The 20,000-nt window shown below is 41.0% G+C and overlaps 1 protein-coding gene across 1 annotated transcript in view; it reads right to left on the bottom strand.

Moving 5' to 3' along the window:
- Nucleotides 1–3,576: 3,576 nt before the first annotated feature.
- itpkcb (inositol-trisphosphate 3-kinase Cb) overlaps nt 3,577–20,000 on the bottom strand; it is a 64,214-nt gene continuing 47,790 nt past the window's right edge. The window contains exons 3-8 of the mRNA XM_061973084.1: nt 19,908–20,000; nt 19,526–19,739; nt 15,561–15,765; nt 7,230–7,331; nt 7,028–7,099; nt 3,577–4,932 (exon numbers count right to left, since the gene is read on the bottom strand). The exon at nt 19,908–20,000 is cut by the window's right edge and continues 7 nt beyond it. Coding sequence (XP_061829068.1) covers nt 4,717–4,932; nt 7,028–7,099; nt 7,230–7,331; nt 15,561–15,765; nt 19,526–19,739; nt 19,908–20,000 — 902 coding nt within the window. The 3' untranslated portion in view covers nt 3,577–4,716. The remainder of the gene's footprint in view (nt 4,933–7,027; nt 7,100–7,229; nt 7,332–15,560; nt 15,766–19,525; nt 19,740–19,907) is intronic.

Below are 20,000 nucleotides of genomic sequence, written 5' to 3'. Positions count from 1 at the left end.
ATTTCAAGTTCCAACAGGACTTGGCGCCTGCACACAGCGCAAAATCTACCCGTGCCTGGTTTACGGACTATGGTATTTCTGTTCTAAATTGGCCCGCCAACTCCCCTGACCTTAGCCCCATAGAAAATCTGTGGGGTATTGTGAAAAGGAAGATGCAGAATGCCAGACCCAAAAATGCAGAAGAGTTGAAGGCCACTATCAGAGCAACCTGGGCTCTCATAACACCTGAGCAGTGCCAGAAACTCATCGACTCCATGCCACGCCGCATTAACGCAGTAATTGAGGCAAAAGGAGCTCCAACCAAGTATTGAGTATTGTACATGCTCATATTTTTCATTTTCATACTTTTCGTTGGCCAACATTTCTAAAAATCCCTTTTTTGTATTAGCCTTAAGTAATATTCTAATTTTGTGACACACGGAATTTTGGATTTTCATTTGTTGCCACTTCAAATCATCAAAATTAAATGAAATAAACATTTGAATGCATCAGTCTGTGTGCAATGAATAAATATAATGTACAAGTTACACCTTTTGAATGCAATCACTGAAATAAATCAAGTTTTTCAAAATATTCTAATTTACTGGCTTTTACCTTTATATATATACACACATATATATATATATATATATATATATATATATATATATATATATATATATATATATGTATGAAATACTTGACTTGGTGAATTCTAGCTGTCAATATACTCCTCTCCTCTTAACCACGCCCCCCAACCACGCCCTGCCCCACCCCCGACCACCGACCACCTCCCGAAATCGGAGGTGTCAAGGTTGGCAAGTATGCCTAATAACCTCTACAAGCTTCTCTAGTATTTATATTTCCATGTTACGCAACAATAAAAAATAAAAAAACATTTTAGAAATGTAATTTGTATAGCCTAAATTGGCAAAGCTAAACAAAATGTGTAAATGTCCCATTAAAATGCAAATTGTGATCCCACGTTTCTTTACATAATCTAGTGCAGACCTGGGCAAAATACGCAGCATGAGGCCCGCTAAGATTTTAAATCCGGCCCGCCGGACGTTCGACATAATTTTTTTAGACAATTGTTGTATATTTGATGGTGGTGTGATGGGTAGGGGTGTAACGGTACGTGTATTTGTATTGAACCGTTTCAGTACGGGGGTTTCGGTTCGGTTCGGAGGTGTACCGAACGAGTTTCCACACGAACATATTAAGTAGCCGCCTCCGCTTCCTTCTGCCTCTGTTTCTGTCAGTCCTCTAAGCAGCACCCAGCATTGTCCCACCCACACAACCATCTGATTGGTTACAAACAGAGCGGTAACAGCCAATCAGCAGTGCATATTCAGAGCGCATGGTGTCAGTGCTTAGCGTATAGCAGGTAATCGTCAGGCTGCGGACTCTCCCCAATTTATAATAAACACCTCCCAGTCAACTACTAGTAACATCACTATGAGCCCGTTGACCTTCTAGAAATATAAAAGGCAGCTCAGCTCGCTCGCAGTCCTGGCTTGAGGTGAAGGCTATTTCGCTTTTAGCGTAACGTTAGCTCATTTTACGGTGTGTGTGTGTGTTACGGACAGCAAAGCCCTGTTTGTCTGTTATTTCACTTTACCTTTTTCTGTGTTGATTGAGCTGTGTTGAAGCAGCAAAAAAGGCTATTATGTTAAATGAAGAGTTTCTATCTCTAATGGTTGATATAATAATGTAAGTGCATCATAAAGCTTACATGAACTCCATGGTGTTCAGGGATGAATAGTCTCTCCTATTGCTATTGTACTATTTTTGTCAGCTATAGTTACATTAATCATTAGTAATGCAACAGCCTAGTTTTGAATGGCAGGGTCCCTGCTTATCACATGTTGATAAAAATATAACGTTTACATAATAAAAATCAACTACAGGCTTCCCAAATGCTGTAATAAATTAAGCATGATAAGTTGACTTGAAACTGTTTAATGTTGCACTTTTTATATGTAGAAGAAAAGTTTTGTCATTTTACTTAATCTGAGCAACAAATTGAGGCAGTTTAATGTTGAATTATTAGTGTTCCCAATGTTAAAAGGATAAAGCCATTGTTTACAAATTTGGTAAATAAATAACCAAAAAAAGTAAATATTTTGTTGTTTTCTTACTGTACTGAAAATGAACCGAACCGTGACCTCTAAACCGACGTACGTACCGAACCGAAATTTTTGTGTACCGTTACACCCCTAGTTTATGGGTGACTAGCCAAGGAGACACTAAGAGGAATGGACTAGAGTTGCAACTCTAGTGAAGTGAATTATATTTATATAGCGCTTTTCTCTAGTGACTCAAAGCGCTTTACATAGTGAAACCCAATATCTAAGTTACATTTAAACCAGTGTGGGTGGCACTGGGAGCAGGTGGGTAAGGACACAACGGCAGTGACTAGGATGGCGGAAGCAGGGATTGAACCTGCAACCCTCAAGTTGCTGGCACGGCCGCTCTACCAACCGAGCTACACCGCCCAACTCTCGGAGAAGAAGTGCCAGATCTCTTCATTCTGCTGTCTTGTCGGAACATTGTGTTTAAATACCTTTCCTGTAGACCCCCTCTTGTGGGTCAAACCTTGATGCCGATCACTCCGGCCAACACCCAGTTTATTTACTTGAGAGTCAACCTGTGATGACCTACGACCCTTATCCTCTGTCCCTTTGTAGGGACCTTCTACCAGGTGTTGCTAAGGTCCTTAATCTTTCTTCTTAAACCCGACACCTACTTCCTTGTGGGTATGTAACCTATTTTTATGGACTTGCTTCTTTGTGATGTTAAGTTCCTGTTATAAGCTGTTATACAGTACATGCCCTGAGCTCTTATTTTGAAGGCGCTAAGCGCGGAAGTGGTGACACGTTGAAAACAAAGGAAATAAAGTGGTCCTTGTGTAAAACTGGAGCCTCCGTGTTTATTTTGTAGTTTTATACAGTATAGGCGACATATATAAACCCTACTTCTCTCTCTCTCTCTCTCTCTCTCTCTCTCACTGTTCTAATATCCATTTCTCTGTTATTAATTGTTGATGACTGATGATAACAACCAAACCCAACCCCCGCCCCCCTCCACACCCCGGATTGTAAATAATGTAAATAATTCAATGTGATGATCTTGTGTGATGACTGTATTATGATGACAGTATATATCTGATAGTATATATTTGTATCATGAATCAATTTAAGTGGACCCCGACTTAAAGAAGTTGAAAAACAAGTTGAAAAACTTATTCGGGTGTTACCATTTAGTGGTCAATTGTACGGAATATGTACTCCACTGTGCAACCTACTAATAAAAGTCTCAATCAATCAATCAATCTCTCGGTTACACTAACATTGAACTTTTACTTTGTATATGTCCACACGATGCGTGTCGCTGTTAAAGTTGGATAATGTGTACGTTAAAAAAAAAGATATTTTTACTTTTGCTTTCTACAGTACAATTACGCAAACATAATGGCCTTTAAAGAGCTACAATCCCTCAAAATATTATTTTTGAAATACGAACTCGTTTGAAGTGAGAAAAAAAGAAGTGTAAGTTTAAAAACATCTGACGCTGAAATAAAATAAGAAGAAAAATAAACCCTTATATAAATCTTATTTCCAGTTTATTGCAATCCACGACCTTCATGACAAAGCAGGGATTTCATATCAAAATGTAACCAGTTATTGTTGTCGCTGCAGTTTTTCGACATAAAATGCCTTTCCAGAATATACAATATTACTGTATCCAGTTTCCTCACATAAAGCTCCCAGTTGGAAAAAACTAAACAAAAACCCTGTTAACTGTTAGACATGCATGAAAGTAGAAGTAGTAGCATATAACACTTTGTAAACACAAGACCATGCCTCTGTGTGACAGAATGTTGACTTTTTAGAGGTGAGGATGACTCTTGACAGATAACTAGACATCATTCAGGGAAACAAGTGAACAGTCAAAGGGCAACAGGAAGATATTATTATTCCTACTGCACTCCAATCAAGGACAGAGCAGACACTGACCATTCATTTAAAATCATATGCAATTGTTGCTGTTTTCCGAGTAAATCCAGTGATTAAAAAAAACAACATCAGGATACAAAGAAAACTCGTTGCCGTTTTTAATCACCGTTTCCACTGGAAGAGCGCGTAAACCTGGGTGCTGCTTGCCAGATTAAACACACTAAAGAGGCACGGCTTGTTTTGATCCATGGCTTTCTGAGGATGCATAGTGCGACAACCACACTGCTGCTTGTGTTTAGAATAATGGAAAACAAAAATCCCATACTTTCACTTTCATTAATTGTTGTATAAAAATGTTTCTAGTGGGAGAAAAATAGCTGGATTTGTCACTTAAAAAACATTACAGGCACGGACGGGTATTGTACAAAGAAGATAAGGGGGTTAATATAAAGGTTTGAAAAATTAAATACATTTGTATTTACACAAGTTGCTAGACACGTGGTTTTGACCAGTGTGTTAGTGTTGCAGTAGATTTCAATGCAAGAACCTCCAAGGCAGCAAGAAAAGATTTTTGTGCAGATTATCTCAGTGTAATGTGCACCTCCAACCAGAAGAGGGAGACAAGTAGTCCTATGTTGCAAGTGTCTCCAAGCAGAGGCAAATTCCACTGTGCAGTAAAAGTCCGGCAATGGTACAACAGAAAAGACGTGTTGCGTGGAGCGGAAGTCCAGATTCTCCACTTTTGTTCAATCTTCCATCCTTCATCAAAAAGTCCCGCTCAAGATGTCTGAGACTGCGGAAGCATGGCGCTGAGGATGTCTATCAAGTTGTCCAGTCCCCACAGGTAGCCGTCTTCCTGGTTGCCCTCCTCCCAGGGGGTCCTGTGGTTTAGGGTTTTGGGGGTCGGCAGGGGCACGGTCTTCCCGAAGTCGATCATCCACACTTGGGCCTTGCCCGAGGCGTCGTGCACAAACAGCAGCGAGCTGCCCACCACCTGTGGAAGCAGAGAGAGAGAGAAGATGTTCAAGAATGGGCTCTGATAAGGAAATATCAAACAACCTTCAACTGGGCTGACAGGTTTCTTTAGGAATGTGTGTGTGTGTGTGTTAGAGATGCGCGGATAGGCAATTATTTCATCCGCAACCGCGTCAGAAAGTCGTCAACCATCCGCCATCCACCCGATGTAACGTTTGATCAGATTTGCACCCGCCCACCATCCGCCCGTTGTTATATATCTAATATTAATAAAAAAATTTAAAAAAAGGGTGAAAACTACGCGAATTGCACCTTGTGCAGACAAGATTTTTCGATCGGACACGGAGGAATTAGCGATGTAAAAGACCACGTTGGGACAAAAAAACACAAGTCTAATGCCGTTGCTAGCGATACAAGTGGAAAACTTTCAACGTTTTTCGTCGCCCAAACAGATTCTTTGGATGTGATAAATGCCGAAGTTTTATTTACGGAGGCAATAATTGAGCATGGACTTCCAATCGCACTGGCTGATCACATGGGACAGTTAATAATGTAATGCAACCTTTAAAAATCATTACGCGGTGATCGCGATCCCAAAAATAAACTTTTCTTGCATGATAATGTCCAGAAAAATTCGCTTTATATTACTATAGAGTCCTTTTAACGAATGAGTTTGATGGTTTATCACAAACCTTAAATGAAAGAAGTCCTTTGTTCTCCTGCACCATGCATGCACAATCCTGTCGGCTATATTTCACAGCACGACATACTGTAAAAAGTGTTTATACTATTTATACTTTCAATTAACAAATTGAAGTCTTGTGAAAGGTTGACAGGATAACTGGCATTAACTGTCAAAATAATTTCAAACTATTGAAGTTAGCTTACAGAATAAACATGTCAATCAACCCATATGATTTTTGCTGTAATATTTTTATTTTGAAAAGTCACTGTGACTGATAGAAAAGTGATGGTTTTAGCAACATTTTAACCTGTCTGAATGCTAATAGTCATTTTGCGTCGGGGGGCGAAGCCCTGAACCCTCCACCAGGACTTTGTCCTGGACCTACCGGGGCCTGCGGCCCTTGGACCCTGGCTACTAGGTTTTTCTGATTTAAAAGTTGGCAGGTATGGTGAGGTTATAAAGCTTTTGCCTGTTAAAGAAAGGAGACTGATCCAATGCACAGACATTCGCGTGCCACGCTGTCACGACCCAGACGCACACCTGTGCGCAATCATATGGGAGCCGCGCTGAGCGCACCTCCAAGCGCGTCTCGCTGCCGGCGACGGCCAGATATGGGCCCACGCTCCAGCGCCATCCATTTTCAGGGCTAGTTGATTCGGCAGGTGGGTTGTTACACACTCCTTAGCGGGTTCCAACTTCCATGGCCACCGTCCTGCTCTCTATATCAACCAGGGTGAGCCCCACCCCTTTCATGAGCGCACTACGCGCGGAGTGACCCCTGTTACGCGCCCCCGGCAACAGGGGTGGCAAGCAGGTAAGCTGCGCGGGCGGAGCGCGCGGAGTGACCCATGTTACGAGCCCCCGGCCACGGGGGTGGCGGGCAGGTAAGCTGCTTACCTGCTGCGCGTGACGCCGGCCGCGTCGAAAGCGGACGAGGCGGGGTGTCGGTGCGGTGGGCGCGGTAGTGACCCTGGACGTGCGTCGGGCCCTTCTCGCGGATCGCCTCAGCTACGGCTCCCGGTGGGGCCCTCTCGGGGGAAGGGGCCTCGGTCCCGGACCCCGGCGAGGCGTCCCTTCTCCGCTCCGTAAAAGTGTCCATCTCTTTTCTTTTTTCTTCTTCTGTTGTGGCATATGCAGCAGGTGCCTGCTCGTTTTTCGTATGTGGGTAACAACATTTAACTATGTATATATATTTCCGAATTGGTTTAACTGCCACCCGCAAAAAAAAAAAAAAAAAAAAAAAAATTAATCCGCCCGACCCGACCCGCGAGCGGATAAAATCTTAGTTTTTTTAATTTCATCCGCCCGATCCGCGGATAATCCGCGGACTCCGCGGTTGTGTCCGCAAACCGCGCATCTCTAGTGTGTGTGTGTGTGTGTGTGTGTGTGTGTGTGTGTGTGTGTGTGTGTGTGTGTGTGTGTGTGTCACCTCATGTGTCTTGAAGAACTCTGACTGCTCCAACACGGACCGAAGTTCCTCCAACCGCTGCAGGTAAACTTTCTAGATGAACGAGAAAGTGAAAATGTTACAAGTCCGCCAGGTATGTTCCTTTGTGTGATCCCCCCTCCCCCTCACAGTGTGATTGTTAAAAGTGAATGATCAGTGATATAAAAGGCTGGTGGAAACACACCAGTGTCTGAGTGTTCCCATCCACAAAGTCCTCCAAGGCCCGCATCACTTGCTCTTTGAGCTTGGTCATCTTAAAGTTAGTGTTGCAAGTGCCATCGGCTTTCTGGAAGAGAAAAGAAGCACGCGTTTAAAGCCAGTCTGTGAATTGAATTACAGTGGTACCAGTGTTGGCGTTAGGAATTCTCCAAATGGGGTCCCACAGTACATTTTTGGGGTCCCACTTTTTTTGTAAGCATTTTGCAAACAAATGATAAATGTATGCATTATCCTGTTATATCTCACATTTTATATTGTGTTTTGGAAAAAGGTTGTCATAAACGTTACTTAAAGGCCTACTGAAACCCACTACCACCGACCACGCAGTCTGATAGTTTAAATGATTAATGATGAAATCTTAACATTGCAACACATGCCAATACGGCATAGCTTACTAAAGTGCAATTTTAAATTTCGCGCGAAATATCCTGCTGAAAACGTCTCGGTATGATGACGTCTGCGCGTGACGTCACGGATTGTAGAGGACATTTTGGGACAGCATGGTGGCCAGCTATTAAGTCGTCTGTTTTCATCGCAAAATTCCACAGTATTCTGGACATCTGTGTTGGTGAATCTTTTGCAATTTGTTCAATGAACAATGGAGACAGCAAAGAAGAAAGCTGTAGGTGGGAAGCGGTGTATTGCGGGCGGCTGCAGCAACACAAACACAGCCGGCGTTTCATTGTTTACATTCCCGGAAGATGACAGTCAAGCTTTACCATTGGCCTGTGGAGAACTGGGACAACAGAGACTCTTACCAGGAGGACTTTGAGTTGGATATGCAGACGCGGTACCGTGAGTACGCATGCAGCTGCGGCGTCCAAACATTTGATCGCTTGCCCGTTCGTGCGTGCCGCTATGTGCATGTCACGTACGTAACTTTGGGGACTTTGGGGAAATATATGTGCTGTATGAACTTTGGGGAGGTGAACGGTACTTTGGGCTGTGGGATTAAGTGTGTTGTGCAGGTGTTTGAGTTGTATTGGCGGGTTATATGGACGGGAGGGGGGAGGTGTTTGTTATGCGGGATTAATTTGTGGCATATTAAATATAAGCCTGGTTGTGTTGTGGCTAATAGAGTATATATATGTCTTGTGTTTATTTACTGTTTTAGTCATTCCCAGCTGAATATCAGGTCCCACCTGCCTCTCACAGCATCTTCCCTATCTGAATCGCTCCCACTGCCCTCTAGTCCTTCACTCTCACTTTCCTCATCCACGAATCTTTCATCCTCGCTCAAATTAATGGGGAAATTGTCGCTTTCTCGGTCCGAATCGCTCTCGCTGCTGGTGGCCATGATTGTAAACAATGTGCAGATGTGAGGAGCTCCACAACCTGTGACGTCACGCTACTCGTCTGCTACTTCCGGTACAGGCAAGGCTTTTTTTATCAGCGACCAAAAGTTGGGAACTTTATCGTCGATGTTCTCTACTAAATCCTTTCAGCAAAAATATGGCAATATCGCGAAATGATCAAGTATGACACATAGAATGGACCTGCTATCCCCGTTTAAATAAGAAAATCGCATTTCAGTAGGCCTTTAATTAATAAGAAAAATAATACAAAAGAAAACAAATGTATATGCATATGTACATTTATTCAGTTATAAACATTCATTCACTTTCTTCATGAATCTAAACTTTACCGCTGCCGTCCCAAAATCAACATTCTCTGGCTGACGAGGACCACTGACACATCTTATCTCTGCATATTTGACTAGAATACCCTTATGGGCATTACATATATCAACATCAAGTACCTACTGTACGATTTACTTGTTGAAATACCCTTTTTAGAGCTAAAATCTACCCAAATCACCACTTTGCTGCAGCCAAAATTTGATTTGAAGGGTATTTCAACAAGTAAACAGTACAGTAGATACTTGATGTTGATATATGTAATGCCCATAACGGTATTCTAGTCAAATATGCGTGTGTAAATATCGTTGAATCACTTTTTGTCAGGCAATATTACATTTAATGAACATTTTACATAAATGACTACATCCAAACACTATACATATTTATTATGTGCAGGAAGAAATGACAGTTGCAAACAAATGACAAATGTATGCATTATCCTGTTATATCTCACATTCTATATTGTGTTTTGGAAAAAGGTTGTCATAATAATAATAATAACTGGGATTTATATAGCGCTTTTCTAAGTACCCAAAGTCGCTTTACATGTAGAACCCATCATTCATTCACACCTGGTGGTGGTAAGCTACTTTCATAGCCACAGCTGCCCTGGGGTAGACTGACGGAAGCGTGGCTGCAATTTGCGCCAACGGCCCCTCCGACCACCACCTATCATTCATCATTCAATTCACCGGTGTGAGTGGCACCGGGGGCAAAGGGTGAAGTGTCCCGCCCAAGGACACAACGGCAGCGATTTTTTTTTTTGGATGGTAAGAGGCGGGGAGCGAACCTGCAACCCTCAGGTTTCTGGCACGGTTGCTCTACCCACTATGCCATGCCGCCCCATAAACGTTACTTCATTCATTAAAAAAAATAATACAAAAGAAAACAAATTTCTATGCATATGTAAATTTAATAAGTTATAAACATTCATTCACTTTCTTCTCTCCTTCATGGATCTAAACTTTACCGCTGCCTTCCCAAAATCAACATTTTCTGGCAGACGAGGACCACTGACACATCTTATCTCTGCATATTTGACTAGAATACCCTTACGGGCATTACATATATCAACATCAAGTAACTACTGTACTGTTTACTTGTTAAAATACCCTTTTTAGAGCTAAAATCTACCTAAACGACCACTTTGCTGCTGCCAAAAATTGATTTGAAGGGTATTTCAACAAGTAAACAGTACAGTAGGTACTTGATGTTGATATATGTAATGCCCATAAGGGTATTCCAGTAAATTATGCAGAGATAAGATGTGTCAGTGTCAAAATATTACTTGAAATACATTTTTGGCAGCAGCAAAGTGGTGGTTTGGGTAGATTTTAGCTTTGTAAATGGTATTTCAACAAGTTAACAGTACAGTAGGTACTTGATGTTGATATATGTAATGCCCATACGGGTATTCTAGTCAAATATGCGTGTGTAAATATGCCATGTGTAAATATCAAAATATTACGTTAAATCACTTTTTGTCATGCAATATTACTACATTCAATGAACATTTTACATAAATGACTACGTCCATACACTGTATAGATATGTATTATGTGCAGGAAGAAATGACAGTTACAATTGTATGTATCTTCCAAACAAGAAAGAGGTTTTATCACATCAACATGGGACTACCAACACTCCTTTAAATCTCATTAATACCACAGAGAATGCAAACTGTCATTTTCCGGACACGATAAAAGCTTAAATAATGTAGCGTTACAATAACATGAAGATAAGGTGTTTGTCTCACACCTAGTAATCCGCTGTGGACAGACCAAGCCCGAGCAATGCAGGTTTAGGGAGTGGTGCGCGCTCCCGCCAAGGAAATACATTTTTGGCAGGCAATCACATTCTTTCACAACACCGGCAAATATATACAAAACAAAACACAGGCGGAAAGCGATAATCGATAAAAAAAAACAAGCAAACCGGAGTTTTGACCCGGAGAAGGCAGGGTCGGTTAAAAAAAATATATCTGCACCCCAGGGACGCGTGAACTTCCGGAAATGTACGTCCTTTCTGATTTCAATGCGTAAAAAGACACAAAAATTGTGTTAACGCCAACATTGGGTACCTTAACTTAAGTGTGTTTTGAGACAAGAGTTGTCTCTCGGCTAATTGTTATGCTTTAAGTTGCATGCAAACATTTGATTTACAAGCATTCCGGTCATTAGTTGGCGTAGCAAATATCACAAAGGTCGGCCCAAAACATCTGGTCTTACTCGCAAGCGTTAGCTTACAGCTAGAGGTAGACATATCTTTGTTTTTTCATGCATGGCGAGGATAAACGTGAGTGTGAAGGACACACTGCAAAAAGTCAGTGTTGAAAAACAAGAAAAAAAAATACAAAAATGAGGGGTATTTTATTTGAACTAAGCAAAATGATCTGCCAATAGAACAAGAAAATTTGGCTTGTCAAGACTTTCCAAAACAAGTCAAATTAGCTAACCTCAATGAATGCAAAAATACCGTAAAATAAGTATATTCTCACTAATAACAAGCGCACTTTTCTTGGTAGAAAAAAAAGAAGAGACCTTTTTGCTCATTATGTGGAAAAATATTCTTAAATTAAGTAAATGCTAGTGCCATTATCTTGACATAATGATATGCGCTCGGCATCATGATTTTTTTTTCATGCTTGAAGTAAGAAATTAATACTTTAAAAAAGTAGTTTTATGCTTGTGAGTGTTGATTGATTAATTGCAACTTTTATTAGTAGATTGCACAGTACAGTACATATTCCGTACAATTGACCACTAAATGGTAACACCCGAATACGTTTTTCAACTTATTCACATTAATCAATTCATGGTATGATGAATGAGTGTTGATGACACAGCTTTGCAACAGTTGATATTCTAGTTTCAAGCATGTTTTACTCAATACTCAATATAGGTCATCAAATCTCAGCAACAAGCTGTAGTATCTTACTGAGATCATTTAGGACCAAAACCCTTAAAACAAGTAAAACACTCTAACATAAAATCTGCTTAGTGAGAAGAATTATCTTATCAGACAGAAAATAAGCAAATATCACCCTTATTTGAGATATTTAATCTTACTTAGATTTCAGTTTTTGCAGTGCAGTGCTGAGAAGAAGAAGAAGTGGAGGATATTCCTTCAATCAAAGAGAAATCAACAAAAACATGACAGAGAGCTGTAGTGTATGCTAGTCTGCACCATAATGAGTCTAAAGTCAGTCCAGAATGTGAGGATAATATCTAAACGTTGACATTAATCCATGAAAACATGGAAAAGATGCTGATTGTGTGTTTGAAGGAGAAGCAACTTGAAGGAAATAACGTTAAACTCCACTGTCCAAGGTAAATGCCGTACATTATTATTAAATGACTTTATAAAATTACTATAGGTGTTTACACTTAATTATACTGCATTGTTTCTCAGACACAATTTATTTTCCAAAAAATCGTGCTGTTTTTTAGGGGGCCAAGCACCAATGTCAATTCATTTCAATGGAGACCTTGATTTAAGATACAAGTGCTTTGAGTTAAGCGCTTTGTCACAGAACCATTCAAGTTGAGGTACTACTATATTCATTTCAAAGGAGACATATTTAGACATGTTTTCACGGATTAAAACACACTGTTGGTATCTTGACAACACTGGCTGGAACTCTTGCCCTCAGGGAGGCGCTATAAGACCATCAAAGCAAGGACAAATAGATTGAAAAACAGTTTCTATCCTAGAGCTGTTATTGCCCTAAACTCTGCACGTACCTGAACACTCACCACTTTATTAACTTGGGTACCTCTGATTGAGATCTGTTGTGCAATATGTTTTCAACATTTTATTATGTTTTTAATAGAGGTGTCCGATAATTTACACTTACAATTAGTACATGAACCCAAAAAACCTCCCTCCCCCATTTACACTCATTCACACAAAAGGGTTGTTTCTTTCTGCTATTAATATTTTGGTTCCTACATTATATATCAATATATATCAATACAGTCTGCAAGGGATACAGTCCGTAAGCACACATGATTGTGCGTGCTGCTGGTCCACTAATAGTACTAACCTTTAACAGTTAATTTTACTCATTTTCATTAATTACTAGTTTCTATGTAACTGTTTTTATATTGTTTTATTTTCTTTTTCATTTAAGAAAATGTTTTTAATTTATTTATCTTATTTTTTTTATTTTTTTTTTAAAAGGGCCTTATCTTCACCATACCTGGTTGTCCAAATTAGGCATAATAATGTGTTAATTCCACGACTGTATATATCGGTATCGGTAATTAAGAGTTGGACAATATCGGATATCGGCAAAAAGCCATTATCGGACATCCCTAGTTTTAAAATTTAAATTTTATTTTTATCATTGTTTGTTGTTCTAAGACTATTTTATGTAGGTTGTTTTAAAAGCACTGGGCTGGATTGCTGTCCAATTTCGTTGTTTCCATACAATGACAATAAAGGTATTCTGATTCTGATTCTGAACATGTTTGTTTGGTCAAAATACCCCAATGATTAAACATTTGATCAAACTTGTCTCAACTATCTTGTTCAGAGCAGCCGATTTTAGCCTCTGCATGTAGACTTGATGTGTGGGCCGCTCAGCGCGTGTCGCGATACAAGTTTCATCCAGAAAACTGCAGCCTGAGCAGCATTTGTACACCAGGAGGGAAAAAAATGGATTAGCCCTGAAGTCAAGATATTGTAGACTACACTCAGCCTTGGCGCAGTACACAGAGCTCCTCTGTGCGCCAGACTAAGATTTGGAGACCCCACAGGAACGGCTGATAAATGTTGTTTTTACGTGTGACAATGTTTGCACACTTAGCTTAGCTCTGACATTGTAGTGGTTCAGTGAAGTCAACTTGCTAGTGAGAAACTTTGTGTGAGGGCGCTGAGAGAGACACGTTTTCTGACATACGGAACTAACATAAACATAACACGTTGCTTATTTTCCTTTTGATTACTGAGCAGGCAAGACAAAGGGACAAATACTGTTTGTGCAAATGTAGCGGCTCTGCATTGTGTAGCGATCTTCCCTTACTGCAGGGGTGCCCATTACGTGGATGACGAGCTAGCGGTGGATGGTGGAGGGTGTGTCAGTCCATCACCAATCAAGCATTAAAGGGGAACATTATCACCAGACCTATGTAAGCGTCAATATATACCTTGATGTTGCAGAAAAAAGACCTTTTTTTTTTTAGCCGATTTCCGAACTCTAAATGGGTGAATTTTGCCGAATTAAACGCCTTTCTATTATTCGCTCTCGGAGCGATGACGTCACAACGTGACGTCACATCGGGAAGCAATCCGCCATTTTCGCAAACACATTACAAACACCGAGTCAAATCAGCTCTGTTATTTTCCGTTTTTTCGACTGTTTTCCGTACCTTGGAGACATCATGCCTCGTCGGTGTGTTGTCGGAGCGTGTAACAACACGAACAGGAACGGATTCAAGTTGCACCAGTGGCCCAAAGATGCGAAAGTGGCAAGAAATTGGACGTTTGTTCCGCACACTTTACCGACGAAAGCTATGCTACAACAGAGTTGGCAAGAATGTGTGGATATCCTGCGACACTCAAAGCAGATGCATTTCCAACGATAAAGTCAAACAAATCTGCCGCCAGACCCCCATTGAATCTGCCGGAGTGTGTGAGCAATTCAGGGACAAAGGACCTCGGTAGCACGGCAAGCAATGGCGGCAGTTTGTTCCCGCAGACGAGCGAGCTAAACCCCCTGGATGTCTTGGCTCACACCGTCCCTTATGCCACCGAAGATGAGAAGAATATCGACCCTAGCTTCCCTGGCCTGCTGACATCAACTCCAAAACTGGACAGATCAGCTTTCAGGAAAAGAGCACGGATGAGGGTATGTCTACAGAATATATTAATTGATGAAAATTGGGCTGTCTGCACTCTCAAAGTGCATGTTGTTGCCAAATGTATTTCATATGCTGTAAACCTAGTTCATAGTTGTTAGTTTCCTTTAATGCCAAACAAACACATACCAATCGTTGGTTAGAAGGCGATCGCCGAATTCGTCCTCGCTTTCTCCCGTGTCGCTGGCTGTCGTGTCGTTTTCGTCGGTTTCGCTTGCATACGGTTCAAACCGATATGACTCAATAGCTTCAGTTTCTTCTTCAATTTCGTTTTCGCTACTTGCCTCCACACTACAACCATCCGTTTCAATACATGCGTAATCTGTTGAATCGCTTAAGCCGCTGAAATCCGAGTCTGAATCCGAGCTAATGTCGCTATTCCTTGCTGTTCTATCCGCCATGTTTGTTTGTATTGGCATCACTGTGTGACGTCACAGGAAAATGGACGGGTGTATATAACGATGTTTAAAATCAGGCACTTTGAAGCTTTTTTTTAGGGATATTGCGTGATGGGTAAAATTTTGAAAAAAACTTCGAAAAATAAAATAAGCCACTGGGAACTGATTTTTAATGGTTTTAACCCTTCTGAAATTGTGATAATGTTCCCCTTTAAAAAAATAGACCTAAAAATTAGCGATACGCACGGCTGGCCTCCGTTACACTAATAACAAGTCGGTTTTGCATACTGTAACATGTCCCCTATAAACTGCTTTGCTTGCGTGTGGCAACTTGATGGACTGGAACATATTTATCAGTCTTTAAAAATTAATTTACTTGGCAGTGCAATCTTCTTACCTTGATGCCCTCAATGCGAAAGCCCAGGGTCGCCGTGGAGCTGATCGTCTCCCTCCACTGCATGTATCTGGGCTTGAGGACGCCCTGTTGAGCCCTCTCCTGCACTGTCGGCGCGCCGGGGTCCACAGCGACCATCTTCTCGTACATATCCTGTCTCAAACGTGGACGTTCTCTCGCTTTCATCAGCTCCTCCTCCAGATAGGTCCTGATGAAAGAAAAGTCAACCATTTTTAATATGAATCAATGATACGTTTGATTTGTATGTCGCTGCTTTCTTATGCATATGTGATTCTCAGGGCATCGCCTTGTTTGTAACTGGACTTTATAGGTCAGAGCAGGGCAAATATTTTGACTCGGGGGCCACATTGTGAATTAGTGAGTGAATTATATTTTATATAGCACTTTTTCTCTAGTGACTCAAAGAGCTTTACATAGTGAAAGCCAATATCTAAGTTACATTTAAACCAGTGTGGGTGTCACTGGGAGCAGGTGGGTAAAGTGTCTTGCCCAAGGACACAACGGCAGGGACTAGGATGGTGGAAGCTGGAATCGAACCTGGAACCCTCAAGTTGCTGGCACGGCCACTCTACCAACCGAGCTATGCCGCCTCCATTGAGAGAAAAAATGTGTCTGTGGGGCCAATGTGTATGTGTGTATAAATGATATATACACATTTAGCTGTAAAAATCTGCTGTACAATATTTGTGTTTGGCTCCCTTTTTTTCATAAACACTAATACCAAAAGTCACAATGTGCAATAAAGTTCTAAAAAAGTTAAAAAATCGGAATGGAATTTGAAAGTTTTTTTACTCAACGGGACACCCAAAATGTACATTAAAATAAAGAAAGTGGGATTTACAATATTAACTATAAACAATAAAACACTGAATATTAACATCGCTCCTCTTTGACTTCTCAGACCAGCTCCTCCATAGTTCTGTATCTTTTACAATCAAGCAAAACACAACAAAAATCTAAAAATCAGCAAAATATGAATGCAAAGTGTAATAAACACCTACAATATGATATATCATCACGTAAAAATCTGCTTCTGCATCTGTTCCTGACACATGTGTTTGGGGCTGGCGGCTCTGAAAACAAACCCCGTCCACTCTGCTTTGTTCCTGGTCTGAGCTGCTGTGACCTAGATTACCTTAATAACTCCTATAACACCCAAAAGCGCAGATTTCGACCGTTGAAATACTTTGTATAGTTCAAGAATTACGCTCATTTAAAAACAGCACATCATAATGGCGGCTATTGTTTTGATGTTAAAGGTCTAAAAAATGATGTCGAACGTCTGGCGGGCCGGATTGAAAATCTTAATGGGCCGCATATGGGCCGTATTTTGCCCTGGTCTGTTATAGGTTGTCTAAGAAAACGTTTCACCTTTCGTCGGCACAGGCTTCATCAGTTCATGCTCAAAAAACGAAGCGAAACATCTTCTAAGACCAATTCAATGCCAGAGAACACAATGACCTTGATGAATAGTGACTCACATTAAAGCAGAAAGACATGTTTTTACACAAAATAGTAGAATTGTGTACTCCCTTTTGTGAGATACTGACGAGAGATAGGATTTTAGATGTCATGCAAGTGCAAACAAGTAACCACCATTGATTAAAAAAGTTAAAGTACCAATGATAGGTGTGCTGAAATTTGTCCTCTGCATTTGACCCATCCCCTTGTTCACCCCCTGGGAGGTGAGTTGAGCAGTGAGCAGCAGCAGTGGCCGCACCCGGGAATAATTTTTGGTGATTTAACCCCCAATTCCAACCCTTGATGCAGAGTGCCAAGCAGGGAGGTAATGGCTCCCCTTTTTATAGTCTTTGGTATGACTCGGCCGGGGTTTGAACTCACGACCTACCCATCTCAGGGCGGACACTCTAACCACAAGGCCACTGAGCATAAGACCTACATTCTTGCTGCATACCAAGTAAAAATAGGTTGACCAATGTGTAAAACATAAATTCAGTAAACTGTAGTGAGTAATAACATGTATGACTTCCAAGATTCTTTATTGTCCAGGTTAGTTGGTTTATCCTCTTAAGGCCCAAACTGTTTGTTTACATGCTTTTTTTTTATTTCTCTTTGCTATTTGGGCTTATAGGACCCTAATTACAATAAAAACTAAGAATCATCTTTTGATATGATGTACTTCGTCCATAAGTACACAAACGTGTACTTCATGTTTAGTGACATGCTAATTCTTATTTTTACACTTTTTTTCCCCAAATTCCATTGTATGTTATACTCTTCTGACACCACCAGATGGCAGTATAAGTGTCCACATAAGCGGCCATAAGACCCCAATTCAGTAGTGTACACAATTTTGGAAATATGAGCTAAAATGTGCTGTCCACGCATGTGGCCACTAAGCGTTTAGAGGTTTTAAAAGGGACCTACTGTATGATGATTGTATTCTAATTAAAACACTTTCTTGTAGTCTTGATAATATGTTTCGGATATGCTTTGGTGTAAATGTTGCGTATATTCTGTTCCCCCGTCACTTTTGTAACCCGTTTTTTAAATCAGTCTGCAAGATGTTCCGTTTTTTTTTAGGTGTTTCCAGATTGCAAATGAAACCACGCCCCACCCTCTCCAATAGTATAACAATGTATCTTTTGAAAATGTACACTGTTTGAATATATTTCTTGAAGTCGTCACCCTTTTCCAGACACGGTCCAAAAATAAACTTCATAAACATTTTATAAATTCACCCGGTCACAACTTTAGGTACACCTGCACACTGTCCGATCGATTCAAACCTGTGTAAAAAACAGCTCTTTGATGCTTTGGCATTGTTTAACACGAGTATCCAGCAGAGCAGAAAAGACTAAATTCATCACAAGCCCCCTTTATTAAAAGCTAAATACCCTTTGATGTCTATTGAACTGAGCTGAGATTAATTTTGCTCCTAATATTTGCGGTAGTAAATGGATGGATGGATAGATTCTAAACAAAAAAAAACTAAGGGCTTTGGTTAGAGTGCAAACATTTAAGGGTATAAAAGGTTACATGATCTTATACCAGTGTTTTTCAACCACTGTGCCGCGGCACACTAGTGTGCCGTGAGATACAGTCTGGTGTGCCGTGGAAGATTATCTAATTTCACGTATTTGGGTTAAATATATGTTTTGCAAACCAGTATTTATAGTCTGCAAATTATGTGTTCTTGTTGAGTGTCGGTGCTGTCTCGAGCTCGGCAGAGTAACCGTGTAATACTCTTCCATATCAGTAGGTGGCAGCAGGTAGCTAATTGCTTTGTAGATGTCGGAAACAGCGGGAGGCAGTGTGCAGGTAAAAAGGTGTTTAATGCTTAAACCAAAAATAAACAAAAGGTGAGTGCCCCTAGAAAAGGCATGTAAGCTTAGGGAAGGCTATGCAGAACAAAACTAAAACTGAACTGGCTACAAAGTAAACAAAAACAGAATGCTGGACGACAGCAAAGACTTACTGTGGAGCAAAGACAGCGTCCACAATGTACATCCGAACATGACTTGACAATCAACAATGTCCCCACAAAGAAGGATAAAAAACAACTGAAATATTCTTGATTGCTAAAACAAAGTAGATGCGAGAAATATCGCTCAAAGGAAGACATGTAACTGCTACATGAAAATACCGAAAAAAGCCACCAAAATAGGAGCGCAAGACAAGAACTAAAACACTACACACAGAAAAACAGCAAAAAAGTCAAAATAAGTCAGGGTGTGATGTGACAGGTTGTGACAGTACACCTACTTTGAGACAAGAGCTATATTGATACATGCTTGGTTATGCTTTAAAGTCATAACCAACAATTGCGACAACGACTTTTTACTGTCAACTGAGTTTCGTTTTTTAATGATTTCTGCTGGTGGTGTGCCTCCGCATTTTTTCAACACAAAAAATGTGCCTTGGCTCAGAAAAGGTTGAAAAACACGGTCTTACACAAACTGCAGATTTCATACGTGATCGCTCACCTGCTGCCCATCTTACAGTCCATGATGGAGGGCGAGTCGAAATCAGCCAGCAGATCATCCATGAGGTTATAGTCATGCTCATCTCTCTGCACCACACCATAATAACCAGGCACATAGGGCCGAAGCGTGTCCTTCATCAACTTCTGCAGGCATTGCTGCTCGCACTCACAGTACCGCTTTAACAGGCGACCATATTCCCCAGCCTGGAAGTTACCTGCGGTTTGGTGGACACAAGCAGTTAACGATTAAAGCCTGTGTGGAAGCGGTCATGTGCCCGCCTCGTGTGTGTGTGTGTGTGTGTGTGTGTGTGTGTGTGTGTGTGTGTGTGTGTGTGTGTGTGTGTGTGTGTGTGTGTGTGTGTGTGTGTGTGTGTGTGCCGTACCTGCATGGCCGGCGAGCTGCACCCAAGGGTAGCGCTTCTTGAAAGACACGACGAAGGGGGACCAGTGCACCATGGTCTTCAACTTCTGCCAGG

Source organism: Nerophis lumbriciformis, linkage group LG17 (assembly GCF_033978685.3).
Source record: "Nerophis lumbriciformis linkage group LG17, RoL_Nlum_v2.1, whole genome shotgun sequence".
Classification (NCBI taxonomy): domain Eukaryota; kingdom Metazoa; phylum Chordata; class Actinopteri; order Syngnathiformes; family Syngnathidae; genus Nerophis; species Nerophis lumbriciformis.
Note: the sequence above shows the minus strand (reverse complement) of the source record. Positions and strands in the feature narration are given on the sequence as shown.